The following is a 12,234-nucleotide window of genomic DNA, read 5'->3' as shown; positions in this document are numbered from 1 at the left end:
GCTGTGGCTTCTATGGGCAGCCGGGGAGGCCAAGGGGGCAGCGGGACTTCGGGCAACAGGGTCAGACTTTGGTCGGAGACGACACACCCGGGGGGCTCAGCCCAGTGACCCCGCGGTGGGGAGGGGGCCCGGCGGCCCCAGCCCACCCTCGGCAGCTGCCCCGCTCTGCAGCGGGCGGCAGGAGGGACCGGGGAGCGGGGCTGGCGCCGGGGCGGGGGGCGGCAGCCGGCGGTGCGGCCGTGGCCCTCACCCGGCGGCGCAGGGCGAGCTGAGCTGGGGGGCTCCCCCGCCGCCGCCCCTCCGGCGCGGAGGTCACAAGTTGGAAGACAGCCTGGACTTGGCCGGGTCCGTGTCGGGCGTGCTGGACGCCGAATCCTTGCGGGCCGCCGCCGAGTCCTGCGGCAGGGCGGGCGGCGCTGTCAGCCCCGAGCCCGTGGGCGCCGGGTGGGCCGGGGCCCCCCGTGAGGGCGCCTGGGCCCGCAGCCCGGCCGGAGGGCCCGGGCCCGGCGAGGCGGCGGCCGGGCCGCCTCCGATGGAGGTGCTGGACTCGCGGGCGGACGCCGGGGGGCTCTGGGTGCTGCCGGCCGCCAGCCCGTGGGGCAGCGAGGGCTGCGAGGCCGAGAGGGGCCGCGAATCCTGGCTGAGGCTGCTGGTGTGCAGCGCCTGTGTGCTCTTGTGGGCGGCCAGGCGCTGCGGCGAGCCGGGCGCCGGCTGCTGGCTGAGGGACAGCTGCGAGCCCAGCGGCCCGGGGGCACCTCCGTAGGCGAACGTCCGGCTGGCCAGCGGGCTTTGGGACGGAGGGCTGGCCGCGGCCGCGGCGAAGGCGCTGGTGGAGGCGGGCAGGGCCGTGGGCTGCGCCGGGTCCTGCGAGGGCGAGGGGTTGGCGTGGGGCACGGGGGGCTGCGGCTGCGGCGGGGGGCTCTGCTGCAGCAGCACGGGGGACACGGCGAAGGGGCTGGGCACGGCCTGGGCGTACTGCAAGCGGCGCATCATGCGGGGCGAGCCCAGCGCCATGGAGCCCACCAGCGGGCTGGCCATCTGCGGGCAGAAGCTCATGGCCACGGCTTGCTGGAGGGTGGCGATGGCAGAGGTGACCTGGGGCTGCACGGGGCTGTACATGGCCGTGTGCTGCTGCAGCTCCGCCTGCTGCACCATCTCCCGGTCGTACTTGACGATCTCCTGGATGATCTCGTTCTCCTGGTTGTTGAAGACACCTGAGTTGAGGTCGTGCTGCACTTTGTGGAGCAGGATCGAGTTCTTCTTCCCTACAGAGGGAGAGGAAGCACCGTGAGACCCAGTGCTAGGGCTATGCTGGGTTCCCATGGGAATCACAGCTTTCCCCTTTGCCAAGACACCCCTCTCCCCCCCAGATCCCCCTGTGTCCTACCGATGCGGTCGAGACGGTCGATGGCCACAGTCTCGAAGGCCCTTCTCATCATGGGGTACTCCTCCAGCACCTCGTTGAAGTTGTCCACGGAGAGCGAGTAGAGGCGGCAGTAGGTGTCGGCACGGACGCTGGCCGTGCGCCGGCCGCGGGTCAGCAAGCAGATCTCTGGGGAAAAACACCAGGGCCAAGGTCAGAACTCCACCATCGAGGACAAAACAGGGCAGGGTGTGAGAACCACCACACACTGGGTGCTCTGGGACAGCAGAGGTGTCCCTGTGACTCTCACAGACCCTGGCTCAGTCCTGCCAGTGCTCACCCCCAAAGTAGGAGCCATCGGAGAGTTTCATCTCCTTGTTGCCCTTGGTGAGGATGCTGACCACCCCGTGCTGGATGAAGTACATCTTCTTGCCAATGGTGCCCTCTCGGATGATGTAGTCGCCCGGTTGGAACACCTCAAACTTCAGCTTGGTCAGCATGGCCGTGACAAAGTTGGGGTCGGCGTTGGCAAACAGCGGCATGGAGGCCACCAGCTTGCGGCAGTTGAAGTTCACGATTTCCTGTGGGGAAGTGGGTGAGCCCAGAAAGCTGGGACGTGTTTCCCCAGGGATATACTGCCCACCCCAGTCTCATGGACACCCTGGCATGCAGATTGTGCATGGACATGCTCCCACACAGAGCTGCAGAAAGACATGTTTGACCCCAAGCATGTGCATGGCTGGTGGGACCCTCAGCAAGGAGCAGGGGATCCCTTCCCTTGGCAGCTGGGATAACCCCCATCCTCCTCCCAGCTCCCCAGCCCTCACCTCACGCAGGGGCTCGTTGAGCTCCCCCAGGATGCTGTCCTCATCAAACATCTTGCCCTGGTAGCGATGCTCGTAGTAGTCGTGGATCTTCTGTCGGAAATCAGCGGGCAGCTTGTGGAAGGACATGTACTGCTCCACCTGCTTGTACTGTGGGGAGAGCTGTGGTCAGCTGGGACATCCCCATCCACGGGGCTGCTCCCACTCCTGCTCCTGTTCCTGACTGGCTACCTGTCACAGACATCTTTTATGAAAAATCCTTTTCTTAAGGTTTTTCCTCCTGAGAAGCTGACAGGCCTCAGGAACAAAATGTAAATAATGATTATCTGCTGCTGTGGAATGCAACAGGTGCATCTATGATTGGTGTCATGTGGTTACTTCTAATTAATGGCCAATCACAGTCTGCTGGCTTGGACAGAGTCTGAGCCACAAGCCTTTGTTATCATTCCTTCTTTTTCTATTCTTAGCTGACCTTCTGAAGAAATCCTTTCTTCAATTCTTTTAGAATAGTTTTAATATATTTTCTTTATATATATTATATATAAATATATTTTTTCTATATATTTTCTTTTAGTACTGTTTTAATATACTATATATCATAAAATAATAAATCAAGCCTTTTGAATATATATTGCATGATATTTTCTTTATATATATATATATACTTTCTTCTGTATATTTTCTTTTAGTATAGTTTTAATATACTATATATCATAAAATAATAAATCAAGCTTTTTGAATATATATTATATTTTCTTTATATATATATCTTAATATATTTTCTTCTATATATTTTCTTTTAGTATAGTTTTAATATAATATAATAAAATATAAATCAAGCCTTTTGAATATATATTGTATGATATTTTCTTTATATATATATTTTTTCTTCTATATATTTTCTTTTAGTATAGTTTTAATATAATATATATAATCAAATAATAAGTCAAGCCTTTTGAATACATATATTATATATTATATTATAATATATTACATTACATTATATTATATTATATTATATTATATTATATTATATTATATTATATTATATTATAATATTATATTATAATTTTTTCTTCTATATATTTTCTTTTAGTATAGTTTTATTGTAATATATATAATAAAATAATAAGTCAAGCCTTCTGATTAGAACCAGATCCCCGTCTCTTCCCTCATCCTAAGACCCCTGTGAACACGGTCACAGGAACCCTCACCCCACATGGGGTGTCTCTTCCTGTCCCCTCTTCCTGTCCAAGAGGGGACAAAGCTGTGGCCCCATCCAGCCCAGCCCTACCTTCTCCTGGTACTGGCGCCGGGAGGAGTCCAGCGACTGGATGAGGGCGGTGGCGTGGCCGATGAACATGGCGTAGCAGGTGGCCCCCACGATCATGCTCAGCATGGTCAGCCAGATGTCTGTCATGCTCTCGGGCGCCTGCTTCCCGTAGCCGATGCACAGCATGTGGCTCATGGACTTGAAGAGGGCGAAGGAGTACAGCTCGCTCCAGGAGTCGTTCTGCAGTGACAGGGACAATGGCAGCCATGCATGAGTGTGTGTGAGCATTGCTGAAAGGCCCCTGGCTCCATCAACAGCCCCAGTTGTCTCCCAGCAATAGGGATTTGTTGAAAAGCAAAGTTTTCAAACTTCCCCAACTCCCCCGGTGATGTAGGCAGGGAAGGAAAAGGGTGAGACAGGCAGGGGAGGAAGAGGAGGAAGCCAGGCGGAACAAAGCAGAGATGGAAATTTGATGAAACAGGATGAGACAGACGGGGGAAAAGGGCCATTTGCAGGAGGCTGCAGGGCTGAGAGGCAGCAATTAGAAACAGGAGCCATTATTTATTAATAGCAGCTTTGTGGCTAATGAGCAGGAGAAGGCAGCAGGGGATGGGGCCAAGAGCCCCATGTCAGCAAATTCCTCCCACCCTGATCAAGGTCCTGTGAGACCTCACCAGGGTGACACCAGCATCTGGGGCCGGGTGCTCTGTGCTCCTCTGCCCTGGCCCACGGGGGATGGCATCTCCTGGGGCTGGAGGATGGAGGATGGAGGATGTGGGGATGGACGGGAGCCCTGGGGAGCAGGCAGGAGCACGGCGTGGGGCACATGGAACTCACCACCATCCCGTTGATGGACACCCAGCAGTTCTGGGGGAAATCCTGCAGCATGGGCACCAGGAACTGGAGGCAGCCATCCCAGTGGCACAGCAGCAGCATCATCCCGATGAGGTTGATGATCCTCATCACGGCGCTGGCCAGGTCGTACGTCATGTGGAAGATCTGCGGGTGGGTGGCATGGCAGGAGCTGAGCCTGGGGACTGTCCCCCAGTGCCCAGCCCTGCTCAGGGCACCGACCTGCATGGCCTCAGCTGGCAGAGGCTCCTGTGGCTGGCCTGGCTCTGGATTCAAGGTGGTGGCTGAGCTCCACCTGCCTATTTATAGCCGGCGGGTGCCGCCGCGCTGCCGCCCGGACAGCGCTAATGGCAGCGAGCCTTGACGAGGATCAGGGACACACAAATACCCTGGGCACTGAGGAGGGAGCAGGGCAGCTCCCAGGGCATGGCCAGAACCACGCAGCAAAGCTGAGTGTCCCCTCAAAGCAGGGAGGACCCTCAAAGATGGAAACCCCACGGGGCTGGGGGTCCTGCTGTCCTCCCTGAGCTCCTGGTGGGGTAGGGAGGCAAAGGGGCAGGAGGTGCTGAGCTGGGCAGGGGGATTGAGTCTTACTGCTGGCAGAGCAGGGGATGGTGTGCCAGCATGTGCCAGCCATGCTGCCACCCATGCTGGGTGCTGTATCACAGCTCAGGGATGCCCCAAACCCTCCAGGGTGGGTCACAGCCACCCACGGGCCCCACAGGGCAGCTCCCAGGGCATGGCCAGAGCCACGCAGCAAAGCTGAGTGTCCCCTCAAAGCAGGGAGATCAAGCTGGAGAGCGAGGGGCCAGCAGCCCGAGCTCCTGGTGGGGAGGGATGGCAGGGGCAGGGTGCTATGAGCTCGGCAGTCTACGCGCTCTAAAAGAGGAAAAGTGTCCAGGCATGTGCGAGCCATGCCACACACCATGCTGAGGTGCTTTCACTTCTCAGGGATCCCAAACTCCTCAGCATGGTCCAGCAGCACCAGGCCCAGAAGGTTCCCCTTGAACACTGCCAGGGACCAGTCCCCCTTGAAGATGAGGGGCTCCTGGAGCACCCTCACCTCCTCCCACTGGTGGATGTAGCGGATGAGGCGCGAGAGGCGCAGCAGCCGCAGCAGGCTCAGGATCTTGGTGAAGCGCACGATGCGCAGGGCGCGGGCTGTCTTATAGACCTCCGAGTCTATGCCCTTCTCCACAATGAGGAAAACGTAGTCCACGGGGATGGAGGAGACAAAATCCACCACGAACCAGGTCTTGAGGTACTTCTTCTTGATCTTCTCGGGGTCCAGGATGATTTCGGTGTTGTCCTCAATGACAATCCCGGTCCGGAAGTTCAGCACCAGGTCCATCAGGAAGAAGGTGTCAGAGACCACGTTGAACACGATCCAGGGGGCCGTGGTCTCCTCCTTGAAGAAGGTGATGCCCACGGGGATGATGATCAGGTTGCCCACCATGAAGAGCAGCATCGTGAAGTCCCAGTAAAATCTGGGGAGCGAGAAGATGTTGGGGGGATGTCACCACAGTCCCCTCCATGCCAAGGGGGCCATGCCCTGCCCTAAGGGACCTGTGCCACTGGGCTGCTGTCACTCTAATGCCACCTCAGCCACAGGAACTCCCTCCTCTCCCCAGAGACCTCATCCTGCTCCCCAAACTGCCCCCAGGATGATCTGGCAGCCAGCAGAGCCCCTGATTGAGGCAGAGGATGGGACTGAAGGCTTCTGCTTGTCTAATTTGGCCCATGGCAGCAGGTCCTGAGGGAGGGGACAATGATGGCACCACGCACCAGAGGGGGACACGCTCCAGGGGCATCCCATGAGCTTAGAGACCCCAAACCACCGGGTGGAGTCAGAATCCGAGAGCCCTGGGAGCAGCTCCCCCTTTCTGTGCTCACAAAGTGGGGACCCAAGGACAGGGGACAGGACAGGGGACAGCCGGGGCCACTTCTCCCCGGTGCCACCGGACTGGGTCACGGTTCGGGGGTGCCGGGTGGGCTCTGCCCGCAGCGCGGGGGCGGTGGAGGAGCGGCCGCGGCCCCGGTGCAGCGGAGCACGTACGGCTGCAGCGGCGGCGGCCCCGGGCAGACGCGCGGGCGGTGCGGGGATGAGCGGCCGCTCCCATCCCCAGGCTGCGCTGCCCCTCTCCCCCTTTTCCCCACCCCATCCTTCTCCTTTTCATCCTCTCCCTGCCACCCATGACCTTTGTGAGCATCTGCAAGGTCACAGCGGCTCTGGCACGGCAGGGCGAGGCGAGGCCGCCTCGGGCCGGGGGGCAGGACTGGGGGGATGCTCTCGGTGCCACGGACACGGACACGGGACCCTCCTCGCCCACACATCCTGCTCAGCCCACCCGGGAGTGCGGGAGGATGGGCGGGGGTGCCATGGCCACGCTGTGCCCTGCGGGATGAGGAGGATGAGGGGGATGAAGAGGAGACCCCCACGCACACGGGAGGGGGAGATGGGGCAGACCCTCACCCCCTCCCCCCCCCCCACACTGCGCAGACTAGCGCAGGACCAGAAGGAGCCGAGCATCCCAGCTCCTGACCTTTCTCCAATGACACCTTCCTCATGTGAGGCATTGCCGTGGCAACCGTGAGTGATGTCACTGCTGCAAAACGATGACTTCACACCAGGGCGGTCCCCAGGGTACCCTCGGCAGAGGAGCCGTGTGCCCCCCTGCACCCCCACACCGAGCTCTGGCTGCCAGCTGCACCCCTGGGCTCCCACAGCCTCCCAGGGATGCTGAAATCAGCATCTGTGGGGCTGGATGTGTCCCTAAACCCCCCGAGAGCTCCCTCTCAGACTGACCCTGCTGCGCTGCGTGGCTCCCACAGGGGCATTAGCCATGCAAAGCTGCGAAGAACTGAGATTAAATAACCACGCCAGCTGGGCAAAACTCCCCTCTGGCTCCAATCCCTGTGCAATCTGGCTGAGCCAGGGCAGAACTGGGCCTGCAGAGAAAGATAAACTGCTCCTGGTCCCCCCTTGCACACAGCTGACCCTGTGTGATCGCCCCGGGGTGCAGCGTGCCATGCCAGATCTTGCTTCCTTGCAAGGTTCATGTGCACAGAAAAAAAGATCCAATCCAGGCTGCTAAAAATATCTGCAAACAAATTAATCAGGATCCTCGACACCCCTCCCTCGCTTCTGACCCAATTGTACGACAGTGATGATGACAGGAGATGCCCAAAGCCCCTGCAAGAGGGAGCTGCCACCTCCCTGCTCCATCACCCGCCCAAGGCCTGGCTCAGTGGTGCTGCTCTGAGGTGCTGGGCAAGATAAGAGTCAGGTCCAAGCACTAGAGGGGAAAATTTATGCTAGGGTGGTCCCTGCTTAACTCCACTGGCAGCACTCAGAGCTCCAGGGATGATCCAACCTCTCCTGTGGGTGCTGATCCCGTGGGACAGAGCTCCTTCAGACCCCCCTGTGCCCCTGAGCCCTTTGGCTCTGGTGGGGCCCAGATGCCAACCAGGCTGCCAGGTGGGCAGGAGCAGCGCGGGATCAGTGCAGGATCTGTGTGGGATTGGTGCAGGATTGAGGCAGGATTCCCACTTTGCAAACTCGCACTAAATACGTTCTAAAAATGAGATTGCTGTGAGAAGTGGGCTGTGGGGCCAGTGGCAGAACTTTGCCCAAGCTGATGAGCAGTGGTGGCCAACACAAAAATCCCAGTACAGTTATGGTGAATGAGTGGTGCCCTCTCCCCTGGAAAAGCCTTTTACCCTGGGGAATGGGGTGTAAAAGCTTTGCAAACTGCTCAAGGACCCAAACCTTCACCATGCCCAGGTCGGTGACAGCCTGTCCTCCCCTTGAGGTGGCTGACACTGCAGAGGGAGGGGCCCAACAGCCTCACCACGGGAACGGGAACACCAGAGCTGCCACACACACCAGGAGCAGGAACAGCTCTGAACCACGTCCCTGTGCTCAGGAGCCCCTGTGGTGGCACATCCAGGCAGAGGGAAGCATTTAAACCTGGTGAGGAAGGCTCCAGCCAAGCAACGCCAGGGATGTGATCTGGATGCATCTTTGCCCCTGATTCACAGCAGAAAATCCTCATTTCACAACAGAAAATCACCATCAGGGAGAACCTCCTGCTCAGCTCCAAGCCCAATCCCTGCCCAGCCTTGTGGAGTAACCCCTGAGCAGCCCCTTGGTGGTCACAGGGTGATGGGCACTGTCACCACCTCCAAACCACCACCAGCTCTCAAAGCAATGCCCCAAAAGAAGCAAAAAAACCCCAGAAAGAAGCAGAAAGCCCAAAAGAAGCAATGAAGGAGCTGGCATGGCTTGGCTGCTCCTCCAGCAGTGGCAAAGTGGGTGACAAACATTGCCCAGCACCCAAAAGGAGGTGGCCCTGCTCCAGCACACACTCACAAGGTCTCTTTGATCAGATCTGCAGCTCAGCATCTCACCAGCCGCCCTGATTGCTTCCTCATCATTCAATATTTATGTAAATAGCAACTTTGGTTCCTGGAGCAAACCTGCCCTGAATTGTGCGTGAACGACGGCAGCACCACAGCCGTGAGGAGCCAGGATTGCTGAACAACCCTGATTATGAAATGATGTCACAGATGGGGAATGATTTTCTCTAAAGATGGGAAATGCAGGGCAAACACGGCCAGGTCACGCTCCATTATCATCAGTGGATAAATGCTTTTTTTTGATTACTTTAAGGCAGGGCAGCATGGCAGGGATGCACTGGTGTCCCCAAGGGGCACAGCCTGGGTTCCTGAGCCCAGCCTGGCGTGGGCTGATCCTGTTCCTGTGCACGGTTGTGGAGCTGGAGGATGCCATGGCTCTGCCTGCAGCTCCTCCCCACTGGGCAGGGAACTCTCCTACGCCACTTCCAGCATCAAAACACAGGCAGCCACTCTGCCCCAATGGCTTTCCAGTCTTCCTCGCTCCAGGAGGATGAAGCCCGTGCAGGGCAGGACAGGCAGGGTGACTCGCCAAGGTCACCCCAGCACCCACCTGCCTGCTGCAAGCACCGGCCCAGGCAGTGATGCTGCTGCGCTCTGGGGAATCCTCTGAGGCCTCCAGCCCACTGCAGGCCCACCAGAGGGAGATCCCCACTCTTGGCAGCTCTGTGGGCTCTGCCACAGCTCTGCCAGCTCAGAGAAACGGGGCAGGCTCTGCCCTAGGGCAGGAATGGGGGTCACCCCTCTCCCAGGCTCGCCCAGCATCCCACAGCTGCTGAGGGTGAGGAGGGGAGTGAGGAAGGGTGAAGTTCTCCTGCTCAGCAGCCCCCAGGATCCCCCTGGCACTGCCACCTCTGCTCTGTCACGGCAGGGACAGTGGAGATCCCTCTGCCACAGTGGCCAGGCAGTGTGAGCAATTCTCACCCCAAAGCTGCAGCAGAACCCAGTGCCCAGCCCGTGAGATGAGGAGGGGGCTCCGCTGGGTTCACAGGGCAGGGTGGAAGGGCTCAAACCCACCCCAGTGCAGGAAGCCAGCCCTGAGAGGTGCCCAAAGGCCTCCAAGTGCTCCTCTGGAAGATGCCAGGGCAGCCCAGGAGCAGCACAAGGGGGTGAAAGCAGGAGGGGAAGGGAAGGTGCTGCTCCCTGCCCTGAGCCCGTGGCCACCTCACCTGCCTCAGGGAACCCCACGGGGACCCAGCAGTGTCACAGAACCTGAGATCTGTGGGGGGATCCCCCACTCAGGCACCCAGCAAACCCTCCCTGAGCCCCCCCAAACCTCTCAGCAGCACAGCATCACAACGATGTGGGGCTGAGCGCCCCCAGCCCCTGGCCAAAGGCTCCTCCAGCCCTTTTGGGGTCTCTGGAGCAGGGTGCCCCCAGTGCTGGCTCAGCAGCGATGCCAGCTCAGTGCCCATCCCTGCAGGATGCCGTGCTGCCTGCCCCAGCCAGCGCAGCCATCCCTGCCGGTGCCTTTCACACGACTCGGGAAGCGTTTCCCACTCCGGAGCTCGCCAGGGAAGGAGATGGAGCTGCAGAGCCTTCCTCCCGTTTTGGCATTCCTCGCCTGGCAGACAGGCTGGATTTGGGGCTCCCAGGAGCCCCAGAACCCCCCTCAAAGCGGCTGAGCCCCAGGGACAGCACCAGGCCTCCTCGGGGGAGCCTTCCCAACGCTCTGCAAAGCCCAGGGATGGGGACACCGAACCCCAGCGCGCTCCGGGGACACAACCAAGGCCCGCCGGGGCTCAGCAGGGCCGAGCCGGGCCGAACCCGCCCGGGAAGGACAAGGGGACGAGGGGATGCCCTTGCTCGGGCTGCCGGCATCGCTGCCGCGCTGGGGACGGGGATGCCCGGCTCGTCCCCGCCCGCACCCGCCGCGCCTCAAGGTGCCCCCGGCCCCGTAGGATGCGGCCGAAGCCCGCGGGTCCCCCCGCACCTGAAATCGCTGTAGGGGTGGATGATCCAGGCCCCCGCCGACTTGACGCGCTCCTGCTCCCTCTCCACCGCCTTCTGCGAGCCGAACATCCGCAGCGAGAACTTGTTGACGCCGGGCTGGAGCATCGCCCCGAACTGCCGCTGCATGAAGCTGGCCTGGCTCCCGCGCACCTCCTCGGCCGCATCCTCGCTCGCTCCCTCCTCGGCCGCCTTGGCCCCGCCGGGGGATGCTGCTCCGCCGCCGCCTCCGCCGCAGGAGAACGAGACCTTGGGCTCGCGGGGCGGCTCCGGGCCGGGGCTCCGCGGCGCTTCCCCGCGCCGGCACTCGCCGTTCGGGGACCCCTTCCCGCCGCGGCCCCGCGCCCGCCCCGCCGCCGCCGCTCCGCCGCGCTTGGCCCCATCGGCCGCCGCCTCCTCCTCGGCCGCCGCCGCCGCCTCCCCGCGGCCCGCCCGCATCCTGCCGCCGCTGCCGCCGCCACCGAGGCCACCGGCGGCCGAGTGGCGCCCGCCGGCGCGGCGGGGGCGGGCCGGGGGCGGGCGGCGGGGCCGGGCTGGGCTGGGCTGGGGGCCGGGCGGCTCCGCAGCTCCCCCCGCCGGCACGGCACTCAACGGTGGGATCGGTTACGGGGAGCGGGCACCGGGATGGGATATTCACCTCCAGCCCCGACGGCCCCGCAGCTCCCCCCGCCGGCCTTCGGGAGGTGGGATCGGTTACCGGCACCGAGCACCGGGATAGAACATCCACTTCCCGCCCCGACGGCCCCGCCGGCACAGCACTTCCTCACACACTTTCTGTAAATAACTTATTGTTTGGCATTTGTCGCTGACATCTTTTTATGAAAAATCCTCTCCTTAGGATTTTTTCCCTTCTGAGAAGCCTCAAGAGCAAAATGTAAACATTGATTATCTGCTGCTGTAGAATGCAACAGGTGCATCTGTGATTGGTCTCATGTGGTTGTTTCTAATTAATGGCCAATCACCACCCAGCTGGTTCAGACTCTCTGTCCGAGCCACAAGCGTTTGTTATCATTCTTTGCTATTCTATTCTTAGCTAGCCTTCTGATGAAATCCTTTCTTCTATTCTTTTAGTATAGTTTTAATGTAATATATATCATAAAATAATAAATCAAGCCTTCTGAAACATGGAGTCCGATCCTTATCTCTTCCCTCATCCTTGGACCCCTGCGAACACGGTCACATCCAAAGTTCTCACACCTTTGCCCTCTCCAACCATAAAGGGGAGGAAAAAACCAAATAAACCTAAAAAATCTCCCACTTGGATAAGTGTGAGACACACAAACAGCACAGCTTGGAGGGGCTCCTCAAGGCTGGGGCAGATCCTTGGCCCCACAACCACAAGAGCTGAGGAACTGTGGAGCAGGACAAGGGGAGTGTCCCATACAGCAGAGTAGTTGTTTTATGATGATATTTCAGTCTCTGTTAATAGTTCAGTTCAGAATGGACTGCCGTGGAAATGTCATTTAAGCCCAGCAGTGTCCTCCTCACCAAAAGCTGCAATATGAACGTAAATTACTGGAACTCTTAAAAGTCCTGAGTGAATGCAATGGTGTGGA

The 12,234-nt window shown here is 59.4% G+C and overlaps 1 protein-coding gene across 1 annotated transcript; it reads right to left on the bottom strand.

Moving 5' to 3' along the window:
- Window positions 1–171: 171 nt before the first annotated feature.
- HCN2 (hyperpolarization activated cyclic nucleotide gated potassium and sodium channel 2) lies at window positions 172–11,137 on the bottom strand. Its single transcript, XM_064734451.1, has 8 exons — window positions 10,662–11,137; window positions 5,376–5,799; window positions 4,298–4,459; window positions 3,482–3,700; window positions 2,191–2,337; window positions 1,704–1,944; window positions 1,388–1,552; window positions 172–1,265 (listed from the first exon to the last, which is right to left on the bottom strand). The coding sequence occupies exons 1-8, from the start codon at window positions 11,114–11,116 to the stop codon at window positions 313–315; spliced, it is 2,766 nt and encodes a 921-aa protein (XP_064590521.1). The 5' UTR covers window positions 11,117–11,137; the 3' UTR covers window positions 172–312.
- Window positions 11,138–12,234: the final 1,097 nt, after the last annotated feature.

This window comes from Zonotrichia leucophrys, chromosome 28, assembly GCF_028769735.1.
Source record: "Zonotrichia leucophrys gambelii isolate GWCS_2022_RI chromosome 28, RI_Zleu_2.0, whole genome shotgun sequence".
NCBI classification, from domain to species: Eukaryota; Metazoa; Chordata; class Aves; order Passeriformes; family Passerellidae; genus Zonotrichia; species Zonotrichia leucophrys.
The sequence above is the reverse complement of the archived record's forward strand: the minus strand, read 5'-3'. Positions and strand labels throughout refer to the sequence as shown.